Here is an 18472-nt window from a genome sequence, read left to right as displayed (position 1 = left end):
TATAAGTCTTGCTGCTCTCACACTTGTTTAATAATAAGGTGGGGGCCCTAAGTGTGGCAATTGATTTTTTCCTAACTGTATATTCTGGGGTGGTGGTCATCTGTCTTGGCCTCCACATGTTGTTGGGGTGTTGGTTGTGCATGGGGAGGAGAGGCTTGAACCCTGGTCCTGGGAGTGTGAGGCACTGTTGCTAACCACTACCCTACCAAGCCACCCCCCTCCTTTATTTTGATTTTGCCTGGAGGTTCCTTCCTCACCATTAGTTAGGCACTGGTGCCGTTTCAGGTAAAGTAGGAGACCGAGTTGTTGAGTTTCTGTACTGACTTGTGTGGCTTAGTTGGCTAAGTGTCTGTGCTTGTGATCAGAAGGTCATGGGTTCAAGCCCAGCCTTGGCCTGCCTGTTGGTTTATAGGAAAAGAAGGATTAAGGGTTGTGTATTATTATTATAAGTCTTGCTGCTCTCACACTTGTTTAATAATAAGGTGGGGGCCCTAAGTGTGGCAATTGATTTTTTCCTAACTGTATATTCTGGGGGGGGGGGCCCTGAGGGTGGTGGTCATCTGTCTTGGCCTCCACATGTTGTTGGGGTGTTGGTTGTGCATGGGGAGGAGAGGCTTGAACCCTGGTCCTGGGAGTGTGAGGCACTGTTGCTAACCACTACCCTACCAAGCCACCCCCCTCCTTTATTTTGATTTTGCCTGGAGGTTCCTTCCTCACCATTAGTTAGGCACTGGTGCCGTTTCAGGTAAAGTAGGAGACCGAGTTGTTGAGTTTCTGTACTGGCTTGTGTGGCTTAGTTGGCTAAGTGTCTGTGCTTGTGATCAGAAGGTCATGGGTTCAAGCCCAGTCTTGGCCTACCTGTTGGTTTATAGGAAAAGAAGGATTAAGGGTTATGTATTATTATTATAAGTCTTGCTGCTCTCACACTTGTTTAATAATAAGGTGGGGGCCCTAAGTGTGGCAATTGATTTTTTCCTAACTGTATATTCTGGGGGGGGGGGCCCTGAGGGTGGTGGTCATCTGTCTTGGCCTCCACATGTTGTTGGGGTGTTGGTTGTGCATGGGGAGGAGAGACTTGAACCCTGGTCCTGGGAGTGTGAGGCACTGTTGCTAACCACTACCCTACCAAGCCACCCCCCTCCTTTATTTTGATTTTGCCTGGAGGTTCCTTCCTCACCATTAGTTAGGCACTGGTGCCGTTTCAGGTAAAGTAGGAGACCGAGTTGTTGAGTTTCTGTACTGGCTTGTGTGGCTTAGTTGGCTAAGTGTCTGTGCTTGTGATCAGAAGGTCATGGGTTCAAGCCCAGCCTTGGCCTGCCTGTTGGTTTATAGGAAAAGAAGGATTAAGGGTTGTGTATTATTATTATAAGTCTTGCTGCTCTCACACTTGTTTAATAATAAGGTGGGGGCCCTAAGTGTGGCAATTGATTTTTTCCTAACTGTATATTCTGGGGGGGGGGGCCCTGAGGGTGGTGGTCATCTGTCTTGGCCTCCACATGTTGTTGGGGTGTTGGTTGTGCATGGGGAGGAGAGGCTTGAACCCTGGTCCTGGGAGTGTGAGGCACTGTTGCTAACCACTACCCTACCAAGCCACCCCCCTCCTTTATTTTGATTTTGCCTGGAGGTTCCTTCCTCACCATTAGTTAGGCACTGGTGCCGTTTCAGGTAAAGTAGGAGACCGAGTTGTTGAGTTTCTGTACTGGCTTGTGTGGCTTAGTTGGCTAAGTGTCTGTGCTTGTGATCAGAATGTCATGGGTTCAAGCCCAGCCTTGGCCTGCCTGTTGGTTTATAGGAAAAGAAGGATTAAGGGTTGTGTATTATTATTATAAGTCTTGCTGCTCTCACACTTGTTTAATAATAAGGTGGGGGCCCTAAGTGTGGCAATTGATTTTTTCCTAACTGTATATTCTGGTGGGGGGGGGGGCCCTGAGGGTGGTGGTCATCTGTCTTGGCCTCCACATGTTGTTGGGGTGTTGGTTGTGCATGGGGAGGAGAGGCTTGAACCCTGGTCCTGGGAGTGTGAGGCACTGTTGCTAACCACTACCCTACCAAGCCACCCCCCTCCTTTATTTTGATTTTGCCTGGAGGTTCCTTCCTCACCATTAGTTAGGCACTGGTGCCGTTTCAGGTAAAGTAGGAGACCGAGTTGTTGAGTTTCTGTACTGGCTTGTGTGGCTTAGTTGGCTAAGTGTCTGTGCTTGTGATCAGAAGGTCATGGGTTCAAGCCCAGCCTTGGCCTGCCTGTTGGTTTATAGGAAAAGAAGGATTAAGGGTTGTGTATTATTATTATAAGTCTTGCTGCTCTCACACTTGTTTAATAATAAGGTGGGGGCCCTAAGTGTGGCAATTGATTTTTTCCTAACTGTATATTCTGGGGGGGGGGGGGCCCTGAGGGTGGTGGTCATCTGTCTTGGCCTCCACATGTTGTTGGGGTGTTGGTTGTGCATGGGGAGGAGAGGCTTGAACCCTGGTCCTGGGAGTGTGAGGCACTGTTGCTAACCACTACCCTACCAAGCCACCCCCCTCCTTTATTTTGATTTTGCCTGGAGGTTCCTTCCTCACCATTAGTTAGGCACTGGTGCCGTTTCAGGTAAAGTAGGAGACCGAGTTGTTGAGTTTCTGTACTGGCTTGTGTGGCTTAGTTGGCTAAGTGTCTGTGCTTGTGATCAGAAGGTCATGGGTTCAAGCCCAGCCTTGGCCTGCCTGTTGGTTTATAGGAAAAGAAGGATTAAGGGTTGTGTATTATTATTATAAGTCTTGCTGCTCTCACACTTGTTTAATAATAAGGTGGGGGCCCTAAGTGTGGCAATTGATTTTTTCCTAACTGTATATTCTGGGGGGGGGGGGCCCTGAGGGTGGTGGTCATCTGTCTTGGCCTCCACATGTTGTTGGGGTGTTGGTTGTGCATGGGGAGGAGAGGCTTGAACCCTGGTCCTGGGAGTGTGAGGCACTGTTGCTAACCACTACCCTACCAAGCCACCCCCCTCCTTTATTTTGATTTTGCCTGGAGGTTCCTTCCTCACCATTAGTTAGGCACTGGTGCCGTTTCAGGTAAAGTAGGAGACCGAGTTGTTGAGTTTCTGTACTGGCTTGTGTGGCTTAGTTGGCTAAGTGTCTGTGCTTGTGATCAGAAGGTCATGGGTTCAAGCCCAGCCTTGGCTTGCCTGTTGGTTTATAGGAAAAGAAGGATTAAGGGTTGTGTATTATTATTATAAGTCTTGCTGCTCTCACACTTGTTTAATAATAAGGTGGGGGCCCTAAGTGTGGCAATTGATTTTTTCCTAACTGTATATTCTGGGGGGGGGGGGCTGAGGGTGGTGGTCATCTGTTTTGGCATGTTGGTTGTGCATGGGGAGGAGAGGCTTGAACCCTGGTCCTGGGAGTGTGAGGCACTGTTGCTAACCACTACCCTACCAAGCCACCCCCCTCCTTTATTTTGATTTTGCCTGGAGGTTCCTTCCTCACCATTAGTTAGGCACTGGTGCCGTTTCAGGTAAAGTAGGAGACCGAGTTGTTGAGTTTCTGTACTGGCTTGTGTGGCTTAGTTGGCTAAGTGTCTGTGCTTGTGATCAGAAGGTCATGGGTTCAAGCCCAGCCTTGGCCTGCCTGTTGGTTTATAGGAAAAGAAGGATTAAGGGTTGTGTATTATTATTATAAGTCTTGCTGCTCTCACACTTGTTTAATAATAAGGTGGGGGCCCTAAGTGTGGCAATTGATTTTTTCCTAACTGTATATTCTGGGGGGGGGGGCCCTGAGGGTGGTGGTCATCTGTCTTGGCTTCCACATGTTGTTGGGGTGTTGGTTGTGCATGGGGAGGAGAGGCTTGAACCCTGGTCCTGGGAGTGTGAGGCACTGTTGCTAACCACTACCCTACCAAGCCACCCCCCTCCTTTATTTTGATTTTGCCTGGAGGTTCCTTCCTCACCATTAGTTAGGCACTGGTGCCGTTTCAGGTAAAGTAGGAGACCGAGTTGTTGAGTTTCTGTACTGGCTTGTGTGGCTTAGTTGGCTAAGTGTCTGTGCTTGTGATCAGAATGTCATGGGTTCAAGCCCAGCCTTGGCCTGCCTGTTGGTTTATAGGAAAAGAAGGATTAAGGGTTGTGTATTATTATTATAAGTCTTGCTGCTCTCACACTTGTTTAATAATAAGGTGGGGGCCCTAAGTGTGGCAATTGATTTTTTCCTAACTGTATATTCTGGGGGGGGGGGGCCCTGAGGGTGGTGGTCATCTGTCTTGGCCTCCACATGTTGTTGGGGTGTTGGTTGTGCATGGGGAGGAGAGGCTTGAACCCTGGTCCTGGGAGTGTGAGGCACTGTTGCTAACCACTACCCTACCAAGCCACCCCCCTCCTTTATTTTGATTTTGCCTGGAGGTTCCTTCCTCACCATTAGTTAGGCACTGGTGCCGTTTCAGGTAAAGTAGGAGACCGAGTTGTTGAGTTTCTGTACTGGCTTGTGTGGCTTAGTTGGCTAAGTGTCTGTGCTTGTGATCAGAAGGTCATGGGTTCAAGCCCAGCCTTGGCCTGCCTGTTGGTTTATAGGAAAAGAAGGATTAAGGGTTGTGTATTATTATTATAAGTCTTGCTGCTCTCACACTTGTTTAATAATAAGGTGGGGGCCCTAAGTGTGGCAATTGATTTTTTCCTAACTGTATATTCTGGGGGGGGGGGCCCTGAGGGTGGTGGTCATCTGTCTTGGCTTCCACATGTTGTTGGGGTGTTGGTTGTGCATGGGGAGGAGAGGCTTGAACCCTGGTCCTGGGAGTGTGAGGCACTGTTGCTAACCACTACCCTACCAAGCCACCCCCCTCCTTTATTTTGATTTTGCCTGGAGGTTCCTTCCTCACCATTAGTTAGGCACTGGTGCCGTTTCAGGTAAAGTAGGAGACCGAGTTGTTGAGTTTCTGTACTGGCTTGTGTGGCTTAGTTGGCTAAGTGTCTGTGCTTGTGATCAGAAGGTCATGGGTTCAAGCCCAGCCTTGGCCTGCCTGTTGGTTTATAGGAAAAGAAGGATTAAGGGTTGTGTATTATTATTATAAGTCTTGCTGCTCTCACACTTGTTTAATAATAAGGTGGGGGCCCTAAGTGTGGCAATTGATTTTTTCCTAACTGTATATTCTGGGGGGGGGGGGCCCTGAGGGTGGTGGTCATCTGTCTTGGCCTCCACATGTTGTTGGGGTGTTGGTTGTGCATGGGCAGGAGAGGCTTGAACCCTGGTCCTGGGAGTGTGAGGCACTGTTGCTAACCACTACCCTACCAAGCCACCCCCCTCCTTTATTTTGATTTTGCCTGGAGGTTCCTTCCTCACCATTAGTTAGGCACTGGTGCCGTTTCAGGTAAAGTAGGAGACCGAGTTGTTGAGTTTCTGTATTGGCTTGTGTGGCTTAGTTGGCTAAGTGTCTGTGCTTGTGATCAGAAGGTCATGGGTTCAAGCCCAGCCTTGGCCTGCCTGTTGGTTTATAGGAAAAGAAGGATTAAGGGTTGTGTATTATTATTATAAGTCTTGCTGCTCTCACACTTGTTTAATAATAAGGTGGGGGCCCTAAGTGTGGCAATTGATTTTTTCCTAACTGTATATTCTGGGGGGGGGGGCCCTGAGGGTGGTGGTCATCTGTCTTGGCCTCCACATGTTGTTGGGGTGTTGGTTGTGCATGGGGAGGAGAGGCTTGAACCCTGGTCCTGGGAGTGTGAGGCACTGTTGCTAACCACTACCCTACCAAGCCACCCCCCTCCTTTATTTTGATTTTGCCTGGAGGTTCCTTCCTCACCATTAGTTAGGCACTGGTGCCGTTTCAGGTAAAGTAGGAGACCGAGTTGTTGAGTTTCTGTACTGGCTTGTGTGGCTTAGTTGGCTAAGTGTCTGTGCTTGTGATCAGAAGGTCATGGGTTCAAGCCCAGCCTTGGCCTGCCTGTTGGTTTATAGGAAAAGAAGGATTAAGGGTTGTGTATTATTATTATAAGTCTTGCTGCTCTCACACTTGTTTAATAATAAGGTGGGGGCCCTAAGTGCGGCAATTGATTTTTTCCTAACTGTATATTCTGGGGGGGGGGGGGCCTGAGGGTGGTGGTCATCTGTCTTGGCATGTTGGTTGTGCATGGGGAGGAGAGGCTTGAACCCTGGTCCTGGGAGTGTGAGGCACTGTTGCTAACCACTACCCTACCAAGCCACCCCCCTCCTTTATTTTGATTTTGCCTGGAGGTTCCTTCCTCACCATTAGTTAGGCACTGGTGCCGTTTCAGGTAAAGTAGGAGACCGAGTTGTTGAGTTTCTGTACTGGCTTGTGTGGCTTAGTTGGCTAAGTGTCTGTGCTTGTGATCAGAATGTCATGGGTTCAAGCCCAGCCTTGGCCTGCCTGTTGGTTTATAGGAAAAGAAGGATTAAGGGTTGTGTATTATTATTATAAGTCTTGCTGCTCTCACACTTGTTTAATAATAAGGTGGGGGCCCTAAGTGTGGCAATTGATTTTTTCCTAACTGTATATTCTGGGGGGGGGGGGCCCTGAGGGTGGTGGTCATCTGTCTTGGCCTCCACATGTTGTTGGGGTGTTGGTTGTGCATGGGGAGGAGAGGCTTGAACCCTGGTCCTGGGAGTGTGAGGCACTGTTGCTAACCACTACCCTACCAAGCCACCCCCCTCCTTTATTTTGATTTTGCCTGGAGGTTCCTTCCTCACCATTAGTTAGGCACTGGTGCCGTTTCAGGTAAAGTAGGAGACCGAGTTGTTGAGTTTCTGTACTGGCTTGTGTGGCTTAGTTGGCTAAGTGTCTGTGCTTGTGATCAGAAGGTCATGGGTTCAAGCCCAGCCTTGGCCTGCCTGTTGGTTTATAGGAAAAGAAGGATTAAGGGTTGTGTATTATTATTATAAGTCTTGCTGCTCTCACACTTGTTTAATAATAAGGTGGGGGCCCTAAGTGTGGCAATTGATTTTTTCCTAACTGTATATTCTGGGGGGGGGGGGCCCTGAGGGTGGTGGTCATCTGTCTTGGCCTCCACATGTTGTTGGGGTGTTGGTTGTGCATGGGCAGGAGAGGCTTGAACCCTGGTCCTGGGAGTGTGAGGCACTGTTGCTAACCACTACCCTACCAAGCCACCCCCCTCCTTTATTTTGATTTTGCCTGGAGGTTCCTTCCTCACCATTAGTTAGGCACTGGTGCCGTTTCAGGTAAAGTAGGAGACCGAGTTGTTGAGTTTCTGTATTGGCTTGTGTGGCTTAGTTGGCTAAGTGTCTGTGCTTGTGATCAGAAGGTCATGGGTTCAAGCCCAGCCTTGGCCTGCCTGTTGGTTTATAGGAAAAGAAGGATTAAGGGTTGTGTATTATTATTATAAGTCTTGCTGCTCTCACACTTGTTTAATAATAAGGTGGGGGCCCTAAGTGTGGCAATTGATTTTTTCCTAACTGTATATTCTGGGGGGGGGGGCCCTGAGGGTGGTGGTCATCTGTCTTGGCCTCCACATGTTGTTGGGGTGTTGGTTGTGCATGGGGAGGAGAGGCTTGAACCCTGGTCCTGGGAGTGTGAGGCACTGTTGCTAACCACTACCCTACCAAGCCACCCCCCTCCTTTATTTTGATTTTGCCTGGAGGTTCCTTCCTCACCATTAGTTAGGCACTGGTGCCGTTTCAGGTAAAGTAGGAGACCGAGTTGTTGAGTTTCTGTACTGGCTTGTGTGGCTTAGTTGGCTAAGTGTCTGTGCTTGTGATCAGAAGGTCATGGGTTCAAGCCCAGCCTTGGCCTGCCTGTTGGTTTATAGGAAAAGAAGGATTAAGGGTTGTGTATTATTATTATAAGTCTTGCTGCTCTCACACTTGTTTAATAATAAGGTGGGGGCCCTAAGTGTGGCAATTGATTTTTTCCTAACTGTATATTCTGGGGGGGGGGGGCCCTGAGGGTGGTGGTCATCTGTCTTGGCCTCCACATGTTGTTGGGGTGTTGGTTGTGCATGGGCAGGAGAGGCTTGAACCCTGGTCCTGGGAGTGTGAGGCACTGTTGCTAACCACTACCCTACCAAGCCACCCCCCTCCTTTATTTTGATTTTGCCTGGAGGTTCCTTCCTCACCATTAGTTAGGCACTGGTGCCGTTTCAGGTAAAGTAGGAGACCGAGTTGTTGAGTTTCTGTATTGGCTTGTGTGGCTTAGTTGGCTAAGTGTCTGTGCTTGTGATCAGAAGGTCATGGGTTCAAGCCCAGCCTTGGCCTGCCTGTTGGTTTATAGGAAAAGAAGGATTAAGGGTTGTGTATTATTATTATAAGTCTTGCTGCTCTCACACTTGTTTAATAATAAGGTGGGGGCCCTAAGTGTGGCAATTGATTTTTTCCTAACTGTATATTCTGGGGGGGGGGGCCCTGAGGGTGGTGGTCATCTGTCTTGGCCTCCACATGTTGTTGGGGTGTTGGTTGTGCATGGGGAGGAGAGGCTTGAACCCTGGTCCTGGGAGTGTGAGGCACTGTTGCTAACCACTACCCTACCAAGCCACCCCCCTCCTTTATTTTGATTTTGCCTGGAGGTTCCTTCCTCACCATTAGTTAGGCACTGGTGCCGTTTCAGGTAAAGTAGGAGACCGAGTTGTTGAGTTTCTGTACTGGCTTGTGTGGCTTAGTTGGCTAAGTGTCTGTGCTTGTGATCAGAAGGTCATGGGTTCAAGCCCAGCCTTGGCCTGCCTGTTGGTTTATAGGAAAAGAAGGATTAAGGGTTGTGTATTATTATTATAAGTCTTGCTGCTCTCACACTTGTTTAATAATAAGGTGGGGGCCCTAAGTGCGGCAATTGATTTTTTCCTAACTGTATATTCTGGGGGGGGGGGGCCCTGAGGGTGGTGGTCATCTGTCTTGGCTTCCACATGTTGTTGGGGTGTTGGTTGTGCATGGGGAGGAGAGGCTTGAACCCTGGTCCTGGGAGTGTGAGGCACTGTTGCTAACCACTACCCTACCAAGCCACCCCCCTCCTTTACTTTGATTTTGCCTGGAGGTTCCTTCCTCACCATTAGTTAGGCACTGGTGCCGTTTCAGGTAAAGTAGGAGACCGAGTTGTTGAGTTTCTGTGCTGGCTTGTGTGGCTTAGTTGGCTAAGTGTCTGTGCTTGTGATCAGAAGGTCATGGGTTCAAGCCCAGCCTTGGCCTGCCTGTTGGTTTATAGGAAAAGAAGGATTAAGGGTTGTGTATTATTATTATAAATCTTGCTGCTCTCACACTTGTTTAATAATAAGGTGGGGGCCCTAAGTGCGGCAATTGATTTTTTCCTAACTGTATATTCTGGGGGGGGGGGGGCCTGAGGGTGGTGGTCATCTGTCTTGGCATGTTGGTTGTGCATGGGGAGGAGAGGCTTGAACCCTGGTCCTGGGAGTGTGAGGCACTGTTGCTAACCACTACCCTACCAAGCCACCCCCCTCCTTTATTTTGATTTTGCCTGGAGGTTCCTTCCTCACCATTAGTTAGGCACTGGTGCCGTTTCAGGTAAAGTAGGAGACCGAGTTGTTGAGTTTCTGTACTGGCTTGTGTGGCTTAGTTGGCTAAGTGTCTGTGCTTGTGATCAGAAGGTCATGGGTTCAAGCCCAGCCTTAGCCTGCCTGTTGGTTTATAGGAAAAGAAGGATTAAGGGTTGTGTATTATTATTATAAGTCTTGCTGCTCTCACACTTGTTTAATAATAAGGTGGGGGCCCTAAGTGTGGCAATTGATTTTTTCCTAACTGTATATTCTGGGGGGGGGGGCCCTGAGGGTGGTGGTCATCTGTCTTGGCCTCCACATGTTGTTGGGGTGTTGGTTGTGCATGGGGAGGAGAGGCTTGAACCCTGGTCCTGGGAGTGTGAGGCACTGTTGCTAACCACTACCCTACCAAGCCACCCCCCTCCTTTATTTTGATTTTGCCTGGAGGTTCCTTCCTCACCATTAGTTAGGCACTGGTGCCGTTTCAGGTAAAGTAGGAGACCGAGTTGTTGAGTTTCTGTACTGGCTTGTGTGGCTTAGTTGGCTAAGTGTCTGTGCTTGTGATCAGAAGGTCATGGGTTCAAGCCCAGCCTTGGCCTGCCTGTTGGTTTATAGGAAAAGAAGGATTAAGGGTTGTGTATTATTATTATAAGTCTTGCTGCTCTCACACTTGTTTAATAATAAGGTGGGGGCCCTAAGTGTGGCAATTGATTTTTTCCTAACTGTATATTCTGGGGGGGGGGGGGGGGCCCTGAGGGTGGTGGTCATCTGTCTTGGCCTCCACATGTTGTTGGGGTGTTGGTTGTGCATGGGGAGGAGAGGCTTGAACCCTGGTCCTGGGAGTGTGAGGCACTGTTGCTAACCACTACCCTACCAAGCCACCCCCCTCCTTTATTTTGATTTTGCCTGGAGGTTCCTTCCTCACCATTAGTTAGGCACTGGTGCCGTTTCAGGTAAAGTAGGAGACCGAGTTGTTGAGTTTCTGTACTGGCTTGTGTGGCTTAGTTGGCTAAGTGTCTGTGCTTGTGATCAGAAGGTCATGGGTTCAAGCCCAGCCTTGGCCTGCCTGTTGGTTTATAGGAAAAGAAGGATTAAGGGTTGTGTATTATTATTATAAGTCTTGCTGCTCTCACACTTGTTTAATAATAAGGTGGGGGCCCTAAGTGTGGCAATTGATTTTTTCCTAACTGTATATTCTGGGGGGGGGGGGGGGCCCTGAGGGTGGTGGTCATCTGTCTTGGCCTCCACATGTTGTTGGGGTGTTGGTTGTGCATGGGGAGGAGAGGCTTGAACCCTGGTCCTGGGAGTGTGAGGCACTGTTGCTAACCACTACCCTACCAAGCCACCCCCCTCCTTTATTTTGATTTTGCCTGGAGGTTCCTTCCTCACCATTAGTTAGGCACTGGTGCCGTTTCAGGTAAAGTAGGAGACCGAGTTGTTGAGTTTCTGTACTGGCTTGTGTGGCTTAGTTGGCTAAGTGTCTGTGCTTGTGATCAGAAGGTCATGGGTTCAAGCCCAGCCTTAGCCTGCCTGTTGGTTTATAGGAAAAGAAGGATTAAGGGTTGTGTATTATTATTATAAGTCTTGCTGCTCTCACACTTGTTTAATAATAAGGTGGGGGCCCTAAGTGTGGCAATTGATTTTTTCCTAACTGTATATTCTGGGGGGGGGGGCCCTGAGGGTGGTGGTCATCTGTCTTGGCCTCCACATGTTGTTGGGGTGTTGGTTGTGCATGGGGAGGAGAGGCTTGAACCCTGGTCCTGGGAGTGTGAGGCACTGTTGCTAACCACTACCCTACCAAGCCACCCCCCTCCTTTATTTTGATTTTGCCTGGAGGTTCCTTCCTCACCATTAGTTAGGCACTGGTGCCGTTTCAGGTAAAGTAGGAGACCGAGTTGTTGAGTTTCTGTACTGGCTTGTGTGGCTTAGTTGGCTAAGTGTCTGTGCTTGTGATCAGAAGGTCATGGGTTCAAGCCCAGCCTTGGCCTGCCTGTTGGTTTATAGGAAAAGAAGGATTAAGGGTTGTGTATTATTATTATAAGTCTTGCTGCTCTCACACTTGTTTAATAATAAGGTGGGGGCCCTAAGTGTGGCAATTGATTTTTTCCTAACTGTATATTCTGGGGGGGGGGGGGGGGGCCCTGAGGGTGGTGGTCATCTGTCTTGGCCTCCACATGTTGTTGGGGTGTTGGTTGTGCATGGGGAGGAGAGGCTTGAACCCTGGTCCTGGGAGTGTGAGGCACTGTTGCTAACCACTACCCTACCAAGCCACCCCCCTCCTTTATTTTGATTTTGCCTGGAGGTTCCTTCCTCACCATTAGTTAGGCACTGGTGCCGTTTCAGGTAAAGTAGGAGACCGAGTTGTTGAGTTTCTGTACTGGCTTGTGTGGCTTAGTTGGCTAAGTGTCTGTGCTTGTGATCAGAAGGTCATGGGTTCAAGCCCAGCCTTAGCCTGCCTGTTGGTTTATAGGAAAAGAAGGATTAAGGGTTGTGTATTATTATTATAAGTCTTGCTGCTCTCACACTTGTTTAATAATAAGGTGGGGGCCCTAAGTGTGGCAATTGATTTTTTCCTAACTGTATATTCTGGGGGGGGGGGCCCTGAGGGTGGTGGTCATCTGTCTTGGCATGTTAGTTGTGCATGGGGAGGAGAGGCTTGAACCCTGGTCCTGGGAGTGTGAGGCACTGTTGCTAACCACTACCCTACCAAGCCACCCCCATCCTTTATTTTGATTTTGCCTGGAGGTTCCTTCCTCACCATTAGTTAGGCACTGGTGCCGTTTCAGGTAAAGTAGGAGACCGAGTTGTTGAGTTTCTGTACTGGCTTGTGTGGCTTAGTTGGCTAAGTGTCTGTGCTTGTGATCAGAAGGTCATGGGTTCAAGCCCAGCCTTGGCCTGCCTGTTGGTTTATAGGAAAAGAAGGATTAAGGGTTATGTATTATTATAAGTCTTGCTGCTCTCACACTTGTTTAATAATAAGGTGGGGGCCCTAAGTGCAGCAATTGATTTTTTCCTAACTGTATATTCTGGGGGGGGGGGGGGGCCCTGAGGGTGGTGGTCATCTGTCTTGGCATGTTGGTTGTGCATGGGGAGGAGAGGCTTGAACCCTGGTCCTGGGAGTGTGAGGCACTGTTGCTAACCACTACCCTACCAAGCCACCCCCATCCTTTATTTTGATTTTGCCTGGAGGTTCCTTCCTCACCATTAGTTAGGCACTGGTGCCGTTTCAGGTAAAGTAGGAGACCGAGTTGTTGAGTTTCTGTACTGGCTTGTGTGGCTTAGTTGGCTAAGTGTCTGTGCTTGTGATCAGAAGGTCATGGGTTCAAGCCCAGCCTTGGCCTGCTTGTTGGTTTATAGGAAAAGAAGGATTAAGGGTTATGTATTATTATAAGTCTTGCTGCTCTCACACTTGTTTAATAATAAGGTGGGGGCCCTAAGTGCAGCAATTGATTTTTTCCTAACTGTATATTCTGGGGGGGGGGGGGGGGGGGGGGGGGCCTGAGGGTGGTGGTCATCTGTCTTGGCCTCCACATGTTGTTGGGGTGTTGGTTGTGCATGGGGAGGAGAGGCTTGAACCCTGGTCCTGGGAGTGTGAGGCACTGTTGCTAACCACTACCCTACCAAGCCACCCCCCTCCTTTATTTTGATTTTGCCTGGATGTTCCTTCCTCACCATTAGTTATGCACCGGTGCTGTTTCAGCTAAACTAGGAGACCAAGTTGTTGAGTTTCTGTATTGGCCTGTGTGGCTTAGTGGGCTAAGTGTCTATGCTTGTGATCAGAAGGTCATGGGTTCAAGCCCAGCCTTAGCCTGCCTGTTGGTTTATAGGAAAAGAAGGATTAAGGGTTGTGTATTATTATTATAAGTCTTGCTGCTCTCACACTTGTTTAATAATAAGGTGGGGGCCCTAAGTGTGGCAATTGATTTTTTCCTAACTGTATATTCTGGGGGGGGGGGCCCTGAGGGTGGTGGTCATCTGTCTTGGCATGTTAGTTGTGCATGGGGAGGAGAGGCTTGAACCCTGGTCCTGGGAGTGTGAGGCACTGTTGCTAACCACTACCCTACCAAGCCACCCCCATCCTTTATTTTGATTTTGCCTGGAGGTTCCTTCCTCACCATTAGTTAGGCACTGGTGCCGTTTCAGGTAAAGTAGGAGACCGAGTTGTTGAGTTTCTGTACTGGCTTGTGTGGCTTAGTTGGCTAAGTGTCTGTGCTTGTGATCAGAAGGTCATGGGTTCAAGCCCAGCCTTGGCCTGCCTGTTGGTTTATAGGAAAAGAAGGATTAAGGGTTATGTATTATTATAAGTCTTGCTGCTCTCACACTTGTTTAATAATAAGGTGGGGGCCCTAAGTGCAGCAATTGATTTTTTCCTAACTGTATATTCTGGGGGGGGGGGGGGGGCCCTGAGGGTGGTGGTCATCTGTCTTGGCATGTTGGTTGTGCATGGGGAGGAGAGGCTTGAACCCTGGTCCTGGGAGTGTGAGGCACTGTTGCTAACCACTACCCTACCAAGCCACCCCCATCCTTTATTTTGATTTTGCCTGGAGGTTCCTTCCTCACCATTAGTTAGGCACTGGTGCCGTTTCAGGTAAAGTAGGAGACCGAGTTGTTGAGTTTCTGTACTGGCTTGTGTGGCTTAGTTGGCTAAGTGTCTGTGCTTGTGATCAGAAGGTCATGGGTTCAAGCCCAGCCTTGGCCTGCTTGTTGGTTTATAGGAAAAGAAGGATTAAGGGTTATGTATTATTATAAGTCTTGCTGCTCTCACACTTGTTTAATAATAAGGTGGGGGCCCTAAGTGCAGCAATTGATTTTTTCCTAACTGTATATTCTGGGGGGGGGGGGGGGGGGGCCTGAGGGTGGTGGTCATCTGTCTTGGCCTCCACATGTTGTTGGGGTGTTGGTTGTGCATGGGGAGGAGAGGCTTGAACCCTGGTCCTGGGAGTGTGAGGCACTGTTGCTAACCACTACCCTACCAAGCCACCCCCCTCCTTTATTTTGATTTTGCCTGGAGGTTCCTTCCTCACCATTAGTTAGGCACTGGTGCCGTTTCAGGTAAAGTAGGAGACCGAGTTGTTGAGTTTCTGTACTGGCTTGTGTGGCTTAGTTGGCTAAGTGTCTGTGCTTGTGATCAGAAGGTCATGGGTTCAAGCCCAGCCTTGGCCTGCCTGTTGGTTTATAGGAAAAGAAGGATTAAGGGTTGTGTATTATTATTATAAGTCTTGCTGCTCTCACACTTGTTTAATAATAAGGTGGGGGCCCTAAGTGTGGCAATTGATTTTTTCCTAACTGTATATTCTGGGGGGGGGGGGGGTGGCTGAGGGTGGTGGTCATCTGTTTTGGCATGTTGGTTGTGCATGGGGAGGAGAGGCTTGAACCCTGGTCCTGGGAGTGTGAGGCACTGTTGCTAACCACTACCCTACCAAGCCACCCCCATCCTTTATTTTGATTTTGCCTGGATGTTCCTTCCTCACCATTAGTTATGCACTGGTGCCGTTTCAGCTAAAGTAGGAGACCGAGTGGTTAAGTGTCTGTACTGGCTTGTGTGGCTTAGTGGGCTAAGTGTCTGTGCTTGGGATCAGAAAGTCATGGGTTCAAGCCCAGCCTTGGTCTGCCTGTTGGTTTATATGAAAAGAAGGGTTAAGGGTTGTGTATTATTGTCGTGAGTCTTGCTGCTCTCACACTTGTTTAATAATAAGGTGGGGGCCCTAAGTGTTGCTAACCACCCCCCTACTTTAACTTAGTGGGCTAAACCTCTGGACCTGTGATTAGAAGGTTGCTGGTTCAAGCCTGGTCTTGATATGTCTGAGCTTGCTTTCAGTGAAGGGAGTCAAAGGAGGTTTTTCTTAGGGGATTAATAAAGTGTCAATTATTATTTCCTTAAAGTGCTTGTCCTGTTAATCTTGGACCAAGGTAAGGTACACTGTTTTCAGACTGGGGTGGTGGGGAACACACTATTGTCGGTGGGGGTGTGAAGTTTGGCCTAACCCTAATTCCCATAGACTTTCTTTTCCAGGGGTGATATGTATGAACCCACTTCCCTCTTGGTTTTATCATTTCTTGGCCAGACCACCCACCATAACCTGACTAATGATTTTAACGCCATTAACACCTGTTGAGTGGGATGACAGCTCGGGAAAAATGATGAACAAAGGAAAAGGTATTTTGAATGGCAGGTTCAGCTTCTGTCAGATGGGTCCATCGGCCAGACCGAAGATATTCGCAGTTACTGTCGATGTAAAATGAGTTACCACCGAAGTACATCTAGTCTTAAATACCAGGCTGCGGCTCGTCTCAGAACGATACACGCATTCGCATTTTCATGTCTTAACATATTATGATAATACTTTCATAAATTTAAATAATTTATTTATGGGTTAATTATTTTTTTTATTTTTCCATTTAGGTATTTGTTTAGCTATATGTAAATGAGGCAGTCCGTAGCTCCGCTTCTCTGATGTTATTATATTATTTATTATAATAATACTAATAATGCAAACAAAATCAATTCTTAATCTATAGCTACTAAATGGTGTCTCCCGTTGGGGGACACTAGGGGGCGCCCCACCTGCCATCCCGTGAGCGGTGCAGGCTACCATGGTAGCTGCTCATTTTGCTATGGACGCTGCCGGTGCGGCTGCGCTGCTCGTCCAGCATGGCCAGATGGGTGGAGGAGGCGTGCGTGGACGTGCCCTGCGTGGACGTGCCGCGGGACTTGCGTGCGATGGGCACATGGACGTCACGCAGCAGCGACTGGGCGAAGTCAGGCTCCTGTAGCACCTGCCGGCTCTCGTTGACGCCGCTGCTGTGTGAGGGGAAGCGGAAGATGGGAGCGGCTGAGACGTCGCAAATCCACATGATTATTTCAATATTAAACCCTTTTAAGTTGCTTTGCTTCAAAATGGGGAATATAAATAAAATATGAAAAAAATATCGCTCATGCAGGCTGCTACTGCAATGGTGCTAAAATTAAGGGAAAATGGGGAGGAGCATCAGCACAGCGAATCGAAGACTTACATTTAACAAACACTTTTATCAAAAGCAACATATAATATAAATCGGTGTCAGACTGTCCCTGGAGCAATCGGCAGTTAAGGGCCTTGCTCAGGGGCTCAATGGTGAAATCACTCTATTGACCCTGGGATTCGAACCAGAGACCTTCGGATTACAGGCACAGCACCCAAACCCACTGAGCAGTGTCACGGGAGGCGGCGGTGACGACACGTGAGGGTGACAGACAGCCCACTCACTCTTTGTGCTTCCTGTGGCCATGGAAGAAGCTGGCCCACTCAAAGCAGGTCTTCTTGCTGCCCACCCAGAAGACCGAAGGGATACCCACCACCAGCACCATGAGGTACTTCATGAGGAACAGCACCAGGTCTGGCCTGCTGGTCTGCTCCACCTGTCCCAGGGAGGCAGAGGGAGAGAGAGCTGCATGATGGGATGTGCAGTCCATGCTCTTGAATGTTATTATTCAGACATTCATTTCCTTAATATTTTAATATTCTGTATTTCAGTATATTCCATCTTTGTCCTGTGTACTTTTTTAAATTAAAATTAATGTGCACCATATTTACACTATATGTATGTTCATTTGTGCTCTATGTGCTGTATACACAAGAAAAATAGTTAAAAATCTTAAAATGTATGAATGCCAGAATGTTTTACTGTTGGCCACCAACTGTAAACTAATCACATACTATAATAAGAATACCTGAATACAGGCAGCCCCCAGGTTATGAATGGGATTCCCAAATCTGTCTAAGTTTAATTTGTAGGTAAGCTGGACAAAATAATTATACAGTATGTACATAATAATAATTACGTTTACAATAAAAGTAACTACAGACGGTACTGTACTGCACCTGGAACCGACGAGGCACTAAAGCTGCGCAGTGTTTTCACGAGGGTCACGTGGATCGCATTCGTTCGTTATTACGAACGATTAAGGACGGACAAAATGACTCTTTGGGACACAGCACATTTGATTCAGTTCACCTATAAGATTCGTTCTGATTTGTTGATAAACTCTTTCTTCTTATTTGCGTAAAATAGATATATTGTGTACCAATATGTAGAAAAAAATAGTACTGCTAAATACAGTTTGTTATTAAATTACAATTTTAGTCTTGGCAACGCTGTACCTTAGCTACTCATGTTTGTTAATAACGCAAGCCTGAAAGCTCATTACAAGTCCAAACTCTAATGTACCTTGGTTAAATCATTATAAACTGCAACATACGGGAAGTTGCTACACACAAAGGCTATGTACTACACCAGTAGATGGTGTATTTCAGTCACCAAAGTATGGCTCTCTCATTCGGATATGACCGAGAGGGAGTCCAGGCGAATGAGAGACTCTCAGTCGTTCATTCGGTGTAGGCGTATATGTTCAGTCCCAGGTTTAGTTTCCATCCAATCAAATGCTCGCTTACAGCAAGCCCTTACGAGTCCATTGGCTCATACTTCACAATAACTTATCATCCTCAGTGTTTGTTTACAGTTAATTGCGTTTCAACCTTATGACGTGCCATCATATTTAGTAGTTTCGTGAATGTTTCAATATCAAAAGCTCCAAAGTGAATTTGGCCATACAGAGCAAACATGGATGCGACTGTGCTGTTGTTGCCTAGTAACAAAAGAAAAGGGCACTAATTTTAAACAAGAATGAGAAGCCAAGCTGGCACAGTGCCAGCGCTTATTAGTCAATTTCATGCAAAATCACAACAACATCTTCTGCGAAAGATGCGACTCGATTCATTTTGAAAAATGTGTAGACTTCATGCGTTTCATGAAAGATTCTTGTTGAAGTAACAAAATTATAACCATCCATACTCCCTAACCCTCACCCCAGTCAGGGTAGCAGGGGACTTGAAGAGCAGCCCAGATACTGTGGGGTACACACTGGATGGGAGGCCAGTGCACTGCAGACCTCATACACACACAGTCACACACTAGAGACGCCGATTAGCCGAACTGCATGTCTTTGGATTGTGGGGGTAACAAGAGAGACCTGATGAAACCACAAAACACTCAGAACATGCAAACTCCATACA

At 48.0% G+C, this 18472-nt stretch overlaps 1 protein-coding gene across 1 annotated transcript in view; it reads right to left on the bottom strand.

The window, feature by feature from the left end:
* Positions 1-18472, bottom strand: part of LOC111855364 (frizzled-3-like) — a 39009-nt gene that overhangs the window by 3855 nt on the left and 16682 nt on the right. Inside the window, exons 5-6 of the mRNA XM_072699005.1 lie at positions 16667-16818; positions 15985-16221 (exon numbers count right to left, since the gene is read on the bottom strand). Coding sequence (XP_072555106.1) covers positions 15985-16221; positions 16667-16818 — 389 coding nt within the window. The remainder of the gene's footprint in view (positions 1-15984; positions 16222-16666; positions 16819-18472) is intronic.

Source organism: Paramormyrops kingsleyae, chromosome 14 (genome assembly GCF_048594095.1).
Source record: "Paramormyrops kingsleyae isolate MSU_618 chromosome 14, PKINGS_0.4, whole genome shotgun sequence".
NCBI lineage: Eukaryota > Metazoa > Chordata > Actinopteri > Osteoglossiformes > Mormyridae > Paramormyrops > Paramormyrops kingsleyae.
This window is presented reverse-complemented; position numbering and strand designations above follow the sequence as displayed.